The 17,500-nt window shown below is 33.5% G+C and overlaps 2 protein-coding genes and 1 long non-coding RNA gene across 3 annotated transcripts; 2 read left to right on the top strand and 1 right to left on the bottom strand.

The window, feature by feature from the left end:
* Window positions 1-4,882: 4,882 nt before the first annotated feature.
* On the top strand, window positions 4,883-9,055 carry LOC123692720 (formin-like protein 2). The gene is made up of 4 exons (XM_045637494.1): window positions 4,883-5,253; window positions 5,361-5,493; window positions 8,237-8,321; window positions 8,571-9,055. Exons 1-4 carry the CDS (start codon window positions 5,138-5,140, stop codon window positions 9,053-9,055), a joined length of 819 nt encoding a protein of 272 aa, XP_045493450.1. The 5' UTR covers window positions 4,883-5,137.
* Window positions 9,056-9,621: 566 nt separating this feature from the next.
* Window positions 9,622-11,977, bottom strand: LOC123692753 (putative nuclease HARBI1). Its single transcript, XM_045637543.1, has 5 exons — window positions 11,664-11,977; window positions 11,335-11,525; window positions 10,778-10,910; window positions 10,508-10,649; window positions 9,622-10,412 (listed from the first exon to the last, which is right to left on the bottom strand). The coding sequence occupies exons 1-5, from the start codon at window positions 11,886-11,888 to the stop codon at window positions 10,024-10,026; spliced, it is 1,080 nt and encodes a 359-aa protein (XP_045493499.1). The 5' UTR covers window positions 11,889-11,977; the 3' UTR covers window positions 9,622-10,023.
* Window positions 11,978-12,378: 401 nt separating this feature from the next.
* On the top strand, window positions 12,379-13,858 carry LOC123692756. Its single transcript, XR_006751590.1, has 3 exons — window positions 12,379-12,660; window positions 13,118-13,300; window positions 13,748-13,858. It is a non-coding gene; the product is annotated as an uncharacterized LOC123692756 (long non-coding RNA).
* Window positions 13,859-17,500: the final 3,642 nt, after the last annotated feature.

Genomic DNA, 17,500 nt, shown 5'->3' on the forward strand with positions numbered 1-17,500 from the left:
ACAAAAAAATAAAACGTGCAATGGGGTATTGCCACCGATTGCAGGCAGCGACGGCATGCCATTTTTGAGCAACTCAAACATACAGGCTTCAGACATCTAGTGCCTGAATGTGCAGTCTTTGTTCTCTTTTTGTAATTACATGGATAACAATGCTTTCTTTCTGTCCTAGATAGCTTGTCTTCGGTTTCAGAGTGGCTCGCATCTTCATCATTCATAATTTGTGTGATCCATGATTCCAAAACAGAATCTGCCTGGTCTTCATTCATATTTACAACTTTATGTTGTTTTAGATCCATTTTACAAACCTACAACAACAACAAATATTAAAATACATATTTTTATATCATTAATACGACAAATAAGCAACATTTAAGAATCGTAACAAATAAATAAAATATTACTTAATTCACTAGTATGAGTCCATGGGACTCACTCGACGTAATAACTTACCTATTACGCAGCGCAGGCGCACGTCCTCTCGCTACCGCGGTGCCCACGTCACTGCAGGAAGGTACTGAGACGGTGGAGGAAATAAGTCACCAGGGGAAAAAAATATAATAGTTTGAAAGTTCGATGTGAGTCCAATGGACTCAGGTAGTGAATTAAGGGTTAATCTTTAAATGGTAGCAATTTTTTAGTCGAAAATTTTGGTTTATAATATTATCTAATATATAAAAATCAATGCCACTTTTCGTTGTAATTCCATAACTCGAGAACGGCTGAACCGATTTCGATAATTCTTTTTTTATTATATTCCTTGAAGTACGAGGATGGTTCTTATGTAGAGAAAACGTTAATATGTACCACGGGCGAAGCCGGGGCGGACCGCTAGTAAAAAATATTTTCCGTTGCACAAACACAAAATTGACAATATCATGCTGAATAAAGGAACATTTTTCATGTATTTAATAAAATAAATTTAATGATTTAAAAATATTTTAAGTAAGCAGACATGTCCAACTCAAAAAGGTAGCAAAGAAAACTATCAAAATGTTACAAATAGGCTGAGAAATCAAACCTTATTTTTTCACATATTTAGTTGTAACGCGTGATACTTATTGGATTGAAATAAGGGTTATTTTACTGGCTCATCTTGATTTATTGCACAAAAATTTGTAATGAAATATTTTAGTCTGCGCTCGGCCGCCGTTGTGAGTGGACACTGTGACGCTTGTAAGCAGCTCCTCGTTTACGAAAAGATCACTGTACGAATACAAAATATTTGACCTAATAAACTTGATCCTTCACGCATTCATTTTATTTATAGATTTTATACTTATGGGATTATAAATTTCATATTTAGTTTCTGACTTGATGGAGTGACCTGAAGGTGTACTTCGAAGACTGCTACTGGAACTAATAAACGATTAGAGCTAGGTGTGCCGAGTTTGGGCTCATTTTGTTAGTTATGTTGAGACCTTACCTCCAGACTTGATGGAGTGACCTGCAGGTGTACTTCGAAGACGGCTACTGGAACTAATAGACGAGTAGAGCTAGGTATGCCGAGTTTGGGCTCGTTTTGTTAGTTACATTGAGACCATACCTCCAGACTTGATGGAGTGACCTGAAGGTGTACTTCGAAGACTGCTACTGGAACTAATAAACGATTAGAGCTAGGTGTGTCGAGTTTGGGCTCATTTTGTTAGTTATGTTGAGACCTTACCTCCGGATTTGATGGAGTGATGGAGCGGCGCTCCGAATTTTGCTATTTTTTCATAGAAAATCTTCTGTTTTACGCGCAGGGCTCTGACAAAACTATCTCTTTCACTCCTATTGGATTTCGTATTAGAAAATGTACTGAATATTTTTTCATTGGAGCGCAATCGTGAGCGCTCCGCTACGCGCGTTTTATAATACAGTATTATACCTACAGGTGTCAGGTGTATGGAATGATGGAATGATGGATATATTCATTGGTATTGCCAGTAGTTTTTTACGATTACGATTGATTTTAAATAGTAATAATTAATATTAATAATGAAATTAAGGAGTATGATTTTATTATAATTATTTATGGGAGTTCACTGCACCAGCGCTCCTTAGGGCGAGCCGCCTCTGGCTGTGCGTAGGACGCTACACGGGTTAAGAGGCTGATTCAAGAATGTTCTGCCATATTTTTCATTCTGTCAAACACAACGACAGTGCAGAGATAATTATTCCAAGCCCTGACACCGATATTTTTGTATTAGGCCTTTATTTCTGGCATAAACTTGAAAATATACTCGCCATCTTTGAATGCTCCCCCCCACTCCCCCATGCAACTATTTCACTGTACGAACTATTGAATCGTAAACAATGGACTATTGTTAATTATTTAAAATAATAATTTAAAAAATATATTCATGAGTTTTCAATCTATAGTGGTTTAAAGTTAACTCAAAAATGGACCATTTTCGTAAATTTTCTAAAAAATCTTAGAGAAAGTGTAAGAAATGTTATAGTATGCTATATATTCGTGATCTACTCAATAAGCTCTTTCATTTGATACCCCACGCGGCATGTTTTGGAAATGTTTATTTTTTTCTTTGTATGCCATATTTAATAACCGGGGTGCGGGGAAGGGGACCACAAAACTGGTTGGCAACATCTGTCTATAGGATGTCTGGGATCTATACAATATATATCAGAAGTCAGATTTAGGTCCGCTATTTATGCAAACGAACATCTCCTTGGAGCCTGCTCTATGAGCCAAAAAACTGTTATCGTTTGATAAAGCATTTACATTCTCTTGTTTATCGAATTTTTGATGGGTCCGAATTAGGATTATAATGATAACTGCGTTAAAAACAACCGACTTTAAACTTGCACTTGCAACATTTACAAATGCAGACAAAAATGCTCATAAAATAAAAACTTACTGGGCCTATCCGAATAAAATTTTTATGGGACCAATTCGACACCATCCCGCATCGAACAAAAAAAGAATCACGTAAATCGGTTCAGAAACCTCGGAGTAATCGGTGTACATACATAAAAAAAAAAAAAAAAAATTGGTTGTCTGTAAAGTCGGTTTACTGACGATAATTGAACGTGACAACGTCCGATTGTGCTTCTTTGTCGCTCGTTCCGCGCTCTCGTTTCCTCCTTTCGTCTCCTCCTTTTTTTTGAAGTCGGTTAAAAAAAAGGAGTAGTTTTCCTATTACGGTGGTAGTTATTTCCAGGTAACTCTGTATTAGGTTATATCTTCTCCTATTACGGCCCTATTCATAGAACATATTAAAATTACCAGCCCCCCTAGCCAAGTGGCATACGATTTATAGCGTTTCTCTTTCTACAAACGTTGACGCCTTATCGAATACGATAAACGACAGGTAGCCAAGTGGATTAGAACTTGGCGAACGCTTATTCTATTGGATCGTACCAAGAAGCTTATATCCTCTAATACACTGGAGATTGCACTATGACCATTAACTTGAAACAAGAAACTATGACATTCAATGACGTCAGTCATGTTATTTGTCTCTTTCTGTCGAGTGACCACGCTGGTTTGTAAATTCAGGATTTTTCAAAATAGAAAAAACTAAAAATCATGGTCTATAAATAATAACGACATATATTTTTAACAGTATTTATATTATAATATTATGGTCATACTTTATAGGTAGGTACATACAATTTTAATTGGTATAGAATGATAGTTATAAATAACTTTTGGCTACAAAGCTTGGATATGAACCGATATATAGCATTAACATCCTTTGTAAATAGAGGAAAGTTGTGTTTTGCATCAGATGCTGTTTACCAAATTGTTAGCTACTCAGATCTTCTTTTTAAACGCGTTGCTTCGACGGGTCAATTTCAAGCCAGAATCATCAAAGAAAAACTGTTTATAGCAGCCTTGCACAAATTTCAGCTAACTTTACAAAGTTTATTTTTCAAAAGGTATTTTTTTCTGGGTCGTAATCCTCAGTAACCTTGATGGGCACATATATTTCTTTTTATTTTACTTTTTGGAAAGCTGAAATACGTAAAACAAAAAAATATGGGGTAAGTTAAAAAAGTATAAATTTCAATGTAAAAACGAACAATCTTATAACTACATGTGAGTGCAATACCGATGTCATGTGTTGTTTCATTACTAGTAACAATCTTTAAAATGGTGTTCTAAATTTTCATCATAATATTGTTATTACAATATATTCTCTTCGCTATCCATAAAAACTCGTCATCATGGTTACCTTACTTGTTAAATCTGTTTATTGAAAACTTGTTGAAAAATGATAAAGTATTAGGGAAATAACAAATTTAACATGACTGCTTACTAAAATGATGCTAAATTAGACAATTTTTGCCATTGAAATGATTCTAAACAGGTAAATGCAGGAGTATTGAGGAATATTGTAAATAACGTAAATATACACTTGCCTGTGAAATTCTATGCCAGAATTTGGTGTCCAAACACTTCTGCAATTTTGCACAATACAATGCATTCTTTATATTCGGAAAATATTCATTAAATAAGCAAAAATATTAACTTAAATATTCTAAGCGACGCAATTTTTTTGACACATATGCCATATTGACAAAGTGAGAGTTGCTACAATTTTATTATGGTGACTACCCATAATCAGGGAGTATCGCTTTTTAATAATTGGTTCAGATACTTAGTTTATTTAGCATAAATAATAATTGTCTCATCCAACAATGCTTCTGAATGACGTTGTTGGCAATTTATCAACAAACTCATGTACAAAAACTAACCTTTTGCACAGAATATTACAGCATACATAGTAGCCTTGGGAAAACTTCGTATTAACAGTGGCAATACCAAGTTAGGTGTGAAAGTGATAAAAAACATGAACTGGGCAATATTTTCTTGTTACACGTCAATGTTCATACCGAAATCTCCAGTGTATTAGATATAAGCTTCTTGGATCGTACGCTAATGTCTATGGCTTCGAATTCTAACGTCAGTCAGCGTACGTCAAACTGTCAACTGTCATTCAGTTTGACATTAGTAATGTTGAAAAATATTCTTGAAATATTCAAATTAAACTGCCGAATTCCGAAAACGGAAAAAGTAAAAAGTCAAAAAATTTTTGAAGTGAACTAAAAAATACAGGTTGTGCTTTAAATTATAAAAATACAAATAGAGGTAAGTTAATTTTGCATTTGCAATGAGGCATAAAAAGATATAATGTCTTCAAGGTTTAAATTTAATTTATTTATGTGTACTTATTTTTCTAGTTTAGAAATGGAGAGACTGCGCGCCAGCCAGGAGCAATTTTCTGCTCTTATAGAATTCATGGAAAGGTACTATTAAAAAAATACAGTTTTGATTCCAAACTTGCTTCAATATTTTTATAATAAACAATGAAATCATTAATACCAAGTGCTTCATTGGTGTGTGTTACCCATAGGTATGGTGACCTCTCTCGACCACAGCGGGGACCTCAGGGTCGACTAAAAGCCGACCAAATGTGGGCAAGGCTCACATTATTACTTAATTCAGTTGGTGGTGGGGTTCACAAATCACAAGAGAAGTGGAAGAAAGTAAGTTTGAACTTGCATCTTGTTAACCTAGCTGTATATTTCAAACTCTCAATTGTTTTGCTATTAACTTGCATCTTGTTAACCTAAGTGTACATTGCAAACTCTCAATTGTTTTGCTATTCACTTGCATCTTGTTAACCTAAGTGTATATTGCAAACTCTCAATTGTTTTGCTATTTACTTGCATCTTGTTAACCTAAGTGTATATTGCAAACTCTCAATTATTGTTTTGCTATTAACTTGCATGTTGTTAACCTAAGTGTATATTGCAAACTCTCAATTGTTTTGCTATTTACTTGCATCTTGTTAACATAGCTGTATATTTTAATATATTCATTTATTTTGCTATTGCCCTTTTCATGCACCGCTTTAACTCACAACATGTAAACCTAAAGGTCTGGGCAGATTGGAAGACTAAAACAAAAAAAAAGAAAATGTTGATTTCCAACCACACAAATGGTACTGGTGGTGGTCCAAGCAGCAGGCTGTCTCTAACAGTTTTGGAAGACCGAGTCTGTGCCATACTGGGAGAGACTGCTGTTCTTGGTCAAGCTGGCATACAAGAGCATGGCTTTAACCTTTTGACCGCCAGAGCAAAAACGCATCGCCGTGCCCTCCACGCCAAGCCACAAATTCAATGAGATAACCTTGAAAATAGTAGGGAGTCCAAAATGTTATCGATAAACATAATAATTCACGTCTGAATATTTGAATAAACAGCTTATAACACAAAAATAATATTCATTTAACCTCATCTCCTACTGTAAAAACTTAAGACCACATTTATAGCAACTATCAACAAAAAAAATCAACCTTTTGAGATACAAAAATACATATAAAATTGCAGCAAGTTACAGCACTATTCTCTATCAGTTACGCCCCATTGGCATGTATACATGCCAATGGCGCGGGCAACCATCCTTTTTTTTATAATCTCTCGCTTCTGATTAGGGATGTGTAGCTGTATATTATTATAACTTATCGAGTTTATTTATTAAGTTTATATGAACTATAGGTATTATTGTGGAGTGTTTATTTGTAAATATCAAAACAACTATTACCTTTAAATAAAGGGAATTGCATTAAAACTACATATTTATTTTCCAATCATTTGGTTTAATACTTGAGTTATTACAAATACTAATTATATGTAGGTACCTATTTAGGTCAATTACCATATTTTGATATGACATAGCGACAATTTGTATCATAAGAATATTCTAATAAAGGCACTGATTAGACTTATTAGGTAATAAATTTTGAAAACTGCTAAATAGGTAAGTACCTACAGATTTTTAGAGATATTTATACATTTTGGACCTAAGCGAATTTTTATCATTACATGGACAATAAATATTATGCTAGAACGCATACATTGTGTTTATGACGATAAAATAAAAAATAATAAAAAATCAACAATTGTATATAATCATTATGTTCATTAACAGCCTTGTATTTACCTACCTATCTATATAATTATTATGCTCATTAATAGCCTTGTACTTATTTGATTATAATATTGGTAGATACCTTCTCGATAAAATATTTTTACAACTTTCCGCACTTAACAACACGGCACGCGCTTACGACGTCACCAGTCCGACATCTATTCATGTCAATGGCGCAGAAGGGATTGCATATCGATACTGTGCTAGGGATGCGCATGATTGGCGAAAAGGAAAATATTCAAATCAACAATATCCACAATATAGACAATATGGTATTATACCAAAGAATGTAGTATTTACCTTTTTTCTCAGTGACTAAGCTTATATATTTTTTTTGTAGTTATTACAAAAATTAAGCGAATTAGAGTAATTTCGCTGAAATTTTAATGAAGTTACTTGAATATTACACTACATCACTAGTAGGCACGTATACATGTCATTGGCGCGAGAGAACATGCTGTTTTAGCCATTAATTAAGTTATTTTTTGTCATCAAATATTTGAATAACTACTTGGCAATTTTGTTTACTGTGTATATTTATGTAATAACTGGGGATTCAGTTCATAAACTGTATAAATAAAACACGTAAAAGTAAAGGTTTAATATGTTTATTTTGTATTTATCTATGATCTGTTTCTTGGCATGTATAGGTGTCGTTGGCGCACAGGGCACGATTGCGCATGGCATCTATAGATGTCATTGGCGTTCAAAAGGTTAATGTTAGTACTATTATATTATAGCAACTTTACGTATCACACCAATTCCTCTGTAACTTGCATGGCCAATAATAGATATTTATTTTGAAAGAGATTACATATAAGCCTCTTTCAACTTGTGTAAAATGAATTGTATTAAATAAATAAAACAAATAAACAGCTTGAAAATCTATACTAATATAATAAAGCTGAAGAGTTTGTTTGTTTAATTGAACACGCTAATCTCGGGAAATACTGGTCCGATTTGAAAATTTCTTTCGATTTTAGATAGCCCACTTATCGAGGAAGGTTATAGGCTATATATCATCTCGCTAAGACCAACAGGAGCAGAGCACTGCAGGTAAAACTACGGAGCACAGCTAGTGTTTGAAAATGTAATTCCATCACAATATAATTAATAGATAGTTAATGTTGATGAGAACATTAAATATCTTTTAATTATATTTTATTCTTTATAAATCTATATCAATTATACAAAATACTTAGCTAACAATTCCTAATCGTAACATTTGTAAGTGTTAAGAGTATATGATAAAAGTTATAAATAACTAATATATTGATAAAAATAAATATTTTTCAGGCGCCACCAGTACCAAGGGAAGAACCCATTCCTGAAGATGTGGAAATTGAAATTCCTGTAGGCTTAGAGAATTTTAATTATAATAGTAAGTTTTATTAAACTCTATTTACTTATTAAATTAGCCTTCTTCTAGGAGCTGTTTTCAATCGTCATAATATAGTTTAATCGATAATAATTGAACATAATTCATTAAATGACTTGAATAAATTAGTCTTTGCTTGTATCCTAGAGAATATTATTCAACAGATGGAATGGATGAACATTTCTAATTTATAATATAAGTGGAAGTCAGAATTATATTTGCCTCCTTAACATTATTTTCATTACTCAACAGCAAGTGTTCCAACATTGCCAGCATCACCGCTACTGCTAGACCCACAGCCCTCACCACCACCACCACCAGTACGTCCGCCGCCCCCTCTACCGCGTTCTCCTCCGCGTCCCACTGGTCGACGGTCTTCGGCGTCACCGCGATCTGCGACTGCCTCGCCGCGACATGGGATGCAGAGAGCTCGCAGGAATCGCGGCTTAACGCCATTTGACCGGGCCGCTACAGAATTTGTGGCGGTTGAACAACGACGCCTTGCACTGGAGGAGACGCGAGAGAAGCTTTCCCATGAGCGAGAAAGGGAAAGGGAAAAGCTTCTCCATGAACGTGAGAGGGAGCGTGAGGAACTTTTCCACCAAAGAGAAATGGAGCGACTGCGGCTGGAGTCGCTAAAGGTTGAGGCAAATCGCGAGCAAACTAGGGTGATGCAGCAAATAGCTGTTATCGGGCAAAGGTTGCTCGAGATATTGCCTCAAGGGCCCGCATCTTAATTTTTTTTTTCATAGGGTTTTAAGTGTATTATTTAGTGCCTTTCTTTTTATTTTTTTTAAGTGCTTGTTTTAGATTTTAATTTAATAGTTTAAGTACAGTATTTTCTGTCCTCAGTCTTTAGTTGTTTTACTTTTTACACGCTTTTTATTAGCTTCACCTGTATGTTTGAATGTTTGTTTGTAACCGACTTCTTTGGGCGCGATTTTGACCCACTTTAAACGGCCAGATTTCGTTCAAACTTTGTAGATTTATTGAGGACCGATGACAATACACTAATTTGATAAAATTATTCCATTTTTCAATTTGCAAAAAGCGTGTTTTTTAGTTTTTTTTAAACTATTATTATATATATCTTTAAATTTAATAGGATTTATATGTACTTAATTTATTTTAAGTGTTTGTTTTAGATTTTAATATTTTAATTTAATAGTTTAAGTACAGTATTTTCTGTCCTCTGTCTTTAGTTGTTTTACTTTTTAATCTTTAAATTTTATAGGATTTATATGTACTTAATTTGTTTTAAGTGTTTGTTTTAGTTTTAAGAATATTAAATAAAACATATATATACATAATAATAGTATATTTTATTACTTAATTAGTTAAGTAGTTTATACCACCATTAATTCAGTACACACTTTTTTAAATACTAACAAAAAATACAATAATAAAAATTACAAACTTAAAAATATAAAAAACAGGTTGAGGCTGCAACAATGATCAATTTTTTCACCTATGACCTGCACTAAAATATGAGCAGTTATCAGAAACTTTAAAAGGATTAATATATACTGTAACTAATGCAGTTTCATTATTTAAATCTGTGTAGGTAAACAAAATAATGTTTTAGGAGCGAAAAAATATTATACAAAACTACTTGGTCAGGCATACTAAATTAGGCTTAAAAGTAATACACATTAAAACTACACACAACACACTTTAAAAAATACAAAAATACAAAAATAACCTACTAAACTAATCTATTAACTAAATTATTTAGCATTATTCTGCCACTCATCAGCTCATCTTGGTTGCTGGAAATGGGTCCAACCCCCACACTCGGTTCATCACCATCCTCTTGTTGCTCAGCCATATTATTAGGGGGAGGTAATTTAGCATCCAGTGCAATATTGTGCAGAACACAACATGCAATAGTTACCTCACTGGCAACACGAGGATGGTAATGGAGTGTACGATGCTTCAGCAAGCATCTCCAACGAGCCTTCAATACACCAAAACATCGTTCAATACAATTGCGTGCCTGTAAATGGCGTGTAGTGTACACCTCTGCTCGAGAACCTGGTTCGGCATTTAAAATTGGTGTCATCAGCCACGCTCTCTGTGGGTATCCAGAATCACCTTAAACAAATAATGTAGTTAAAGAGCTTTATAAATTATAACTCCAATATTTTTATGATAAATATGTAGAAGTAGGTAGGAATTAAATGATTTACCTAATAGCCACGTCAATTCACCATTTTCGTGAAGTCCACGCATGTATGGTTCCACTTCACTGGATGACCATATGAAGGAATCATGCGTGGCTCCACCATATTTTGCATTGACATTGATAATCTTTAAATTATCATCACATATCTGAAAAAAAAAATTTAAGTTATAAAAAATATTCTATTTGCAGTTGCTTTGTTATTTTGTTTTAATGAAACATGATTAAAAACAATGCTTACTAACTAATAATACATATGCAAAGAAAAATAGCTTACCATTTGCACATTTAAGGAATGGTATCCTTTTCTGTTAAAATAATTCTGTTCATCAATGTGGGGTTTTACAATTGATATGTGAGTGCAATCTATGCATCCAATTACCCCTGGCAATTGAAATTTCCTTTGAAATCTGTAATTAGGTACATTCACATTTTATAATCAAAGACAATTACCTACATATATTAAACATATAATACAATTGTTAAAAAGACTTTCAAATGAATTTGTCATAATATTTTGTAAACCTTTAAAACATTTAGAATTGAACAGAAACAAACATTTTGTGGTATAATAGAATTGTTTGTGACTACAATAGCAGCAACCTTCTTCAATGCAAAGGATTATGTTATTTATTAAAATTGTACAAAACATTGAAAGTTTTTTTTTTTTTATGTCAGAGCAAGCAACTTAAGCATAAGAAATAAACACTTGCAACATAAGAAGTGTTGCAGGTGCTTTGCCGGCCTTTTATGGACAAATAAGCTCTTTTCTTGAAGGCCCCAATGTCGTAGTTGTACATTGAAAGTTATAAATAAATTAATAAAAACACTTACTCTTGTCGAATTCTTGTTCTTTCTTGGTGTGTTTGAGGGAAAACTATCCATTTTTTCACTATCCGAGGACTGTTGAGTGCCTCCACAACTTGCCTAATGCATCTACTTGTAGTGCGTTGTGGCAAATGTTGTGTGACACCCACAATTCTCTGATAGGATCCCGTTGCGAAGAAACTCAGAGCGCAAAGAACCTACGAATATAAGTAGAATTAGGATACGTAATATAGGTACTTAGTAGATATGCACAACACATGCCTTTCATTGGGCATTTAAAATATCGGACATCACTAATAATTATAAACAATCGCAGTGAAGAAACTGTGGATTACCTTTACTTCCAAAGGAATTTCTTTAGTCCCCCGTATGTTTGTTTCGTTACGTAGGCTGCAGCAAAGCTCGCTAAAAGTTTTTTTATTTAACCTAAAACGCTCCTGAAACAATTGTTCCGGCATTTCATTGATTGTCTCTAAACTCGGTCTGGACGCATTTCTTTTTTGGCGCCTGAGCCAAAGTTCTTCATCGTGCGCAGCTTTTAAAAGTCTCAAAGCGTGCATTTTATGAAAACTAAAATTTTATAATCACTAAACACAACACGAAACTTCGACAGCTGATTATAAAATCGCCATTTTGTTTCGATTTCTACAAGATGCTATAGCGTACGCTAGTTATCGAACGCCCATTGGCGTAGTCTCCTGTCAAAAGTGCCACTTGGCTAAGCATTTGTATGGCGCCTGTCGTATGACTTAGGTACCTAACGTTTCGTCACGTTTCGTCTAATAGAATAGAAAAACATTGCCACTTGGCTACCAATTTTCGTTTCGTTACGCTGGGTCACGTGACGTATCTCCAGCTTATGTCAATCTCATACATTCGTTTATCTATTCTATCAAACGCAATGACTAAGGAATCCTATGGACAGGGCATATTGTTCTATACAAACAACTGATTATACAAATATCATGCATTTCGATACCGAAATAATAAAACTAATACTGTCTCTTTCTAACTAATGAATATTCTGATATGTGAAAAAATATGACTATACGTCAGTCAGTGCTAATTCTATACCGCTTGACATTTGAAGTTAGCTCAAATACCTACTGTGGCCGGTCGCCATTTTATGTTCTCGTTAATACGATGTACATGCTCTGTCATTGCTCCGTAGTAAACATTGAAAAATATTGAATATTTTTGTGATTGTGACAAACATTTGTGTCTAAAACATATAGAGTGGTCAAGGACAAATAGTGGCATAATGCCAAAGCGCAGTATTGTGAGATGTGGCTCCGGAAAGAATGAAAACCAGAAAAGTTTGTCTTTGCACCGGTATGTATACGTTTTGACTGAAATATTAGTTATTTCTTTGCTGATTTAGTTATTTTCATGTATATTGAATTAAGGAGTATTCACAGACTATGTTCAGTGCAAAATTGTTACCAAATATAGCTTTATTTTGTATATTTTCGTTCTAGTAAAATAATGAATTTGGGTGCTAGTGATGGCTTATAATATCGACATCAGCAAAATGTTCGATGATGACGTGCGTCTCCCAAGGCTGTGTCATTAATCTTAAGAATAGTTGCTTTGGTGAATACACTTCCAAAATAACAAATTAATTTTGCCAAGAGCAGCAGAAGGAAAAATAAAACACTTAAATTTACCTAATATGAATTTTAACTTAAGATTAATCGCTTTTATAGTACCTACTTTAATTAAAAATGTATTTATAAATAAGTCAGGTCAGGATTAAAATTATAATAACCTAAATATTCATTTTTTGAAGGTTACCAAGAAGTGAAAATAGAAAAGGAGAATGGTTAGAAGCAATTGAAACTGAAAATATCAAGCCAAATGTAAAGGATATATCATAGTACATTTCCCAGAAAGTGCTTTCAATAGAACAATGGATGTGATTAGTCTGCACGATGATGCTACACCAGTATGTCTGCCGCTGCATTCACACAGGGTGAGGTTTTTATCTGTAGACACGTGATGTCTTCCAATTTACTTTTGGTCTTTTTATTTAGATTTAGGGCTGTCATTTATAATCTAACGTTTCTCCTATTTTGAAGGAGGCCTGTGAACAAACTGAGATGGTTTTATATGATTTTTTGAGTACAAACTTGGGTGATATTTGGTTGTTGAAATGTTATTGACTGAGGGAAAGTGCAATTTACTTTAAATACATGGGGTGTTTTAAGTTATTTTTCTATTCTTTATAAATTTATATATATAAAGCATTTGAATGCCATAAAACCAAAAATATAAATTCAAATTCCGCTATTGTAAGCCCTAATGTTGATATTAATTTCAAACCATCAGCATTGCCCTTTTAATTAAAATGTATTGCATTTTAGTTTAAATGTAAAGTGAACAATGCTAGTTAATGTAAACTGTGACATTTCATTTCCAGGTACCAGTTGAGCCTCAAATCCCGAACTCAAAAATGAACAGAGTGAATCCGAGTGCATCCCAGGCTGCACAAAATAGTTTAGCTCTATAATTTTCTCTGTTATTAGGTATATATTATTGTTTTTTTGTCTTATTATTTATAAATAAATAAATTACTGTATATTGTGTTGTTCATCGTAATAAAATACTATTATATACCTGTATTATTATATATGTTGTTTCATTATATTACATTCCTCAAAACTGAAATTACCAAATTGTAAGTCTACCGTAATCCTTATATCGAAGTCAAAATTGAACTGGATTTATCAAATTATACAGCTATCTTGTCCTGCGAGGTTGCTGGTGTTTTACAAGTAACCCTGTATAGGTGTTACCGTCACGAGCAGCCATCGCCATACTTAATTTTATTAATTGGCATTGTCATTTTTTCCATTTGTAATTTTACGTCTATGTTTTGTACAATAAAGTTAAAATAAATAAAAAAGAGTGTGTGTTTATGTACACGCGTTAGAAGTTACTTCTTTGGCGTATGGACAAAATACTAGAATATACAACTTGAACATAGTTATCAATTTTCATACCACCTAGAACTTACTTCATGCTGTTAATTTTAGGTGTCGGTGTGCGCGCGCATCGTAAAAATTCACTCTCACTATTTTTCTCCACCGCGCCAAAACAAATACTTATAAATTCAAAATAAATATATTAATATTATTTTTATATCGATAAACATAATAATGTTTATCGATATATTCTCGGCACTAAACACCGCCATGTTTTGTTACAAGCATTATGGCGCCGGCCACACTTTTTTTGTAGGTATGTCACTTCCATGTGATTCCATATTCATTGATCAAACGTTACGCTAATTATAGAAAGCCACTTGGCTAGGGGGGCAGAGACGTTAGAGCGTTTTCACATTGTCCGGTCCGATATCGGATATCGGACGCCGATAGCCGATATCCGATATCGGAGGCTAAGTAAAATGTATGATTTACGTACCTGTCTTTCACATTGTCCAGTCCGATATCGGATATCGGAGCCAACACCGATATTCCCGTGAACTATCGGACGATAATGTTCAGTGTTACCAGCTCAATTTTCGAAAAGGTAGTATACCAACAGCAAAAAAAGCACTAGTTTGTGTATTTTCAGTCATTTCTAGGCGCTAAATGTAAAAAAAAATCCTTTCATTTACTTTAAACCTTTTTATTAAGAAAACATTCATTTAAGTATTTAAAGGCATTAAAAATACGATTTATACGGGAGCTATTTTAATATCGTCCTATAATATACGGCAATTGGCTGAACTGAAGTAAACAAAAATATATTGTGTTCTTAAATTCAACCGTATCTTCGAAATATTAGTATCTTTTATCTTTATTTACTCATTCTGCCTCGCTCCTCCTCCTACTCGGACTACTGTTGTGCTGTAAGCTGTTTATTGTATTGTTGTCATTGAGTCACAGATTTAGTGCTTTGTTTTAGCGCCGATATCAAACCTGTATAATAAATAGCACATCTAAATAATATTAAGTAATTAATAATATCAAATCTTTTTTATATTTTACTTTTCCAGCTGTTTTTGAAGTCGGTTTCTTTATTGTAGTTATTTTTACTGTATGTACAACTACGATCTATCAGTTGATTTTTTTTAAATCAAACCCTTTTTATTGAAAAGAAAATTTACAATACGGCAATTTTGTTTAGTTTTCTCTAAAATTTCAGAATTAGAATGCGGCAACCCTTAGACTAAGGATTGGTCTCCGCGCGCGCGCTACGACTAGATACCGCTCCACCTAAAAACAATAGCTCCGTGAGTGCGGCAACTCAGTTCTGTAGTGTGTGTAAGGCAATTTGTAAGGACGCTAGTGTGTGTGAAGAATTGTACTGCCAGCTACATAAATTTTACCCCATAAATGGGAAATGGGCTATCTTGGAAAGAAGTTTGAAAAATATTTTCATTTCATTTTGGCCTTGCCGGGAATCGAACCCATGAACATGTGACTCAAATCCACTTGCGATGCCACTATACTATCACAAAGGTTTTTTAAAAGTAAAAAAGCAGTAATAAAAAAATAACATATGAGTCAGTTAAACAAGGTTAAACAGAAATAAATTATTGTTATTATCATTTTTTTTATAATATGCGTTAGTACCTAATAGTATTGAAAAAAAAAAAACATTATGAATAAAATAAGTTCAAATTAAAAGTGTGTTTTTGGGATATGCAGTACGGCAACACTAAATGGCGTCGTATTTTCGTAAACAACATTTTCAAAGTACAGGTGAAATATCGAATAATACGATTATTCCTGATGTTACGTGATCCCAGTGTCTTTCTTATTATTTGTTGTATTTTTTTTAAACAGTTTTATGGCACAAACAGGCATTTTACTTCAGGTTTTGTCCAAAATCTTTAGAAACTATCGGTACACCCTCTCCACACAATGCTCGTGACACGACTGGCTCGGGTACGCCGATTTCGGCGTACTTTTAGTTGCCGCATTTTTCGAGTACGCCGGCGGTATCTAGTCGTAGCGTGCGCGGAGACCAATCCATAATCTAAGGCGGCGACCCTAAATTTTGTCAAGAACGCGCGGCGACTATTGAGCTTGTTTACTATTTTGGTTGTCATGGCTATATTATTATTAGTCTGTGGTACTATGTACATTGCGGAATCTGTGACTGTGAATTAGTTTAGTTTAATTTATTTCTGTTTAAATATTTGCACCCCCAGATATTAGGTAGAATGTACATATTAGCACTATAAAATTGTAATAACAGCACCTACATTTGTAAATGTAATTTGAATTTGTATTTGCTAGTTTCGTCGCTTTAATACTGAGTTGAATTTTTTTTTTATTTTATTTGTATAAGAACATAACAGTCATACATGATTTAATATAAAAAAGTTCTAAAATTCACTACGACCACACAACATGTTCTAATAATAAAAAAAGAAAAACAGCATATAAAAAAACAAGCCTCACAATGAAATTGAATATTGAAACTAGATTCTGACTCTGCAGAGGGTACAAATCCATACTCCGCAGTCAGCAGATTAAACCGGTTTGAAAAACATCAGTTTATTTATTACTATTTATTTCATTTAAAATAAAGTTTATTTTTTGTAACACAAATGCATCCACTGTTTATTTTAATTCCCAATATATCTACTTTTCCAGTTTCTGGCAACACTCATGTTATCGGGACGATATTATCGGATAATGTGAAAGGGCAAATTGTGTCCGATATCGGATATCGGCTATCGGCTTCCGATATCCGATATCGGATCGGATAATGTGAAAACGCTCTTACTCTAAAAATCGAAATCTGACATCTAGAATCGAATGCATTGATTACTTGTGAATAAAAATCATCATAAATTAATAAATTCGATTGACAAATATTTCAAATCCGTATCGATTAATTCACTTTAATCGATGTTTTTAAGCAGGTTACCTCTCTTTGAAGATAAAATTGATAGACGTCAAATGTTGCCTATTAAATTGGCTCGACTATAATATTTCACTTGCATAAGTAAGTAATGCATTTACCAAAAATCGTAAATGATCGAAAACATGATTTTATACATCATTTTTATTTTAATACAGATTATAACACTTTTCGCTAAGGATGGTAACACTTATTTCTTGTGTCTATGGTCATTCGATGGATTTCAAAACGAACAATGTTGTTTATGAAAATTCAAAAAGTACGATACAATTGTGCGTTTGGTATAACAAAA

Source organism: Colias croceus, chromosome 6 (assembly GCF_905220415.1).
Source record: "Colias croceus chromosome 6, ilColCroc2.1".
Taxonomy (NCBI): domain Eukaryota; kingdom Metazoa; phylum Arthropoda; class Insecta; order Lepidoptera; family Pieridae; genus Colias; species Colias croceus.

Bases quoted from the DNA above. Each gene is read 5' to 3' on its own strand.
- LOC123692720 (XM_045637494.1), top strand. From the start codon at position 5,138: ATGTCTTCAAGGTTTAAATTTAATTTATTTATGTGTACTTATTTTTCT. The intron at 5,254-5,360 runs GTACTATTAAAA...TGTTACCCATAG, and splicing joins CTTATAGAATTCATGGAAAG to GTATGGTGACCTCTCTCGAC. The intron at 8,322-8,570 runs GTAAGTTTTATT...ATTACTCAACAG, and splicing joins AGAGAATTTTAATTATAATA to CAAGTGTTCCAACATTGCCA.
- LOC123692753 (XM_045637543.1), bottom strand. From the start codon at position 11,888: ATGCACGCTTTGAGACTTTTAAAAGCTGCGCACGATGAAGAACTTTGG. The intron at 10,911-11,334 runs GTAAGTGTTTTT...ACCTAATTACAG, and splicing joins AGAACAAGAATTCGACAAGA to ATTTCAAAGGAAATTTCAAT. The intron at 10,413-10,507 runs GTAAATCATTTA...TATTTGTTTAAG, and splicing joins TGAATTGACGTGGCTATTAG to GTGATTCTGGATACCCACAG.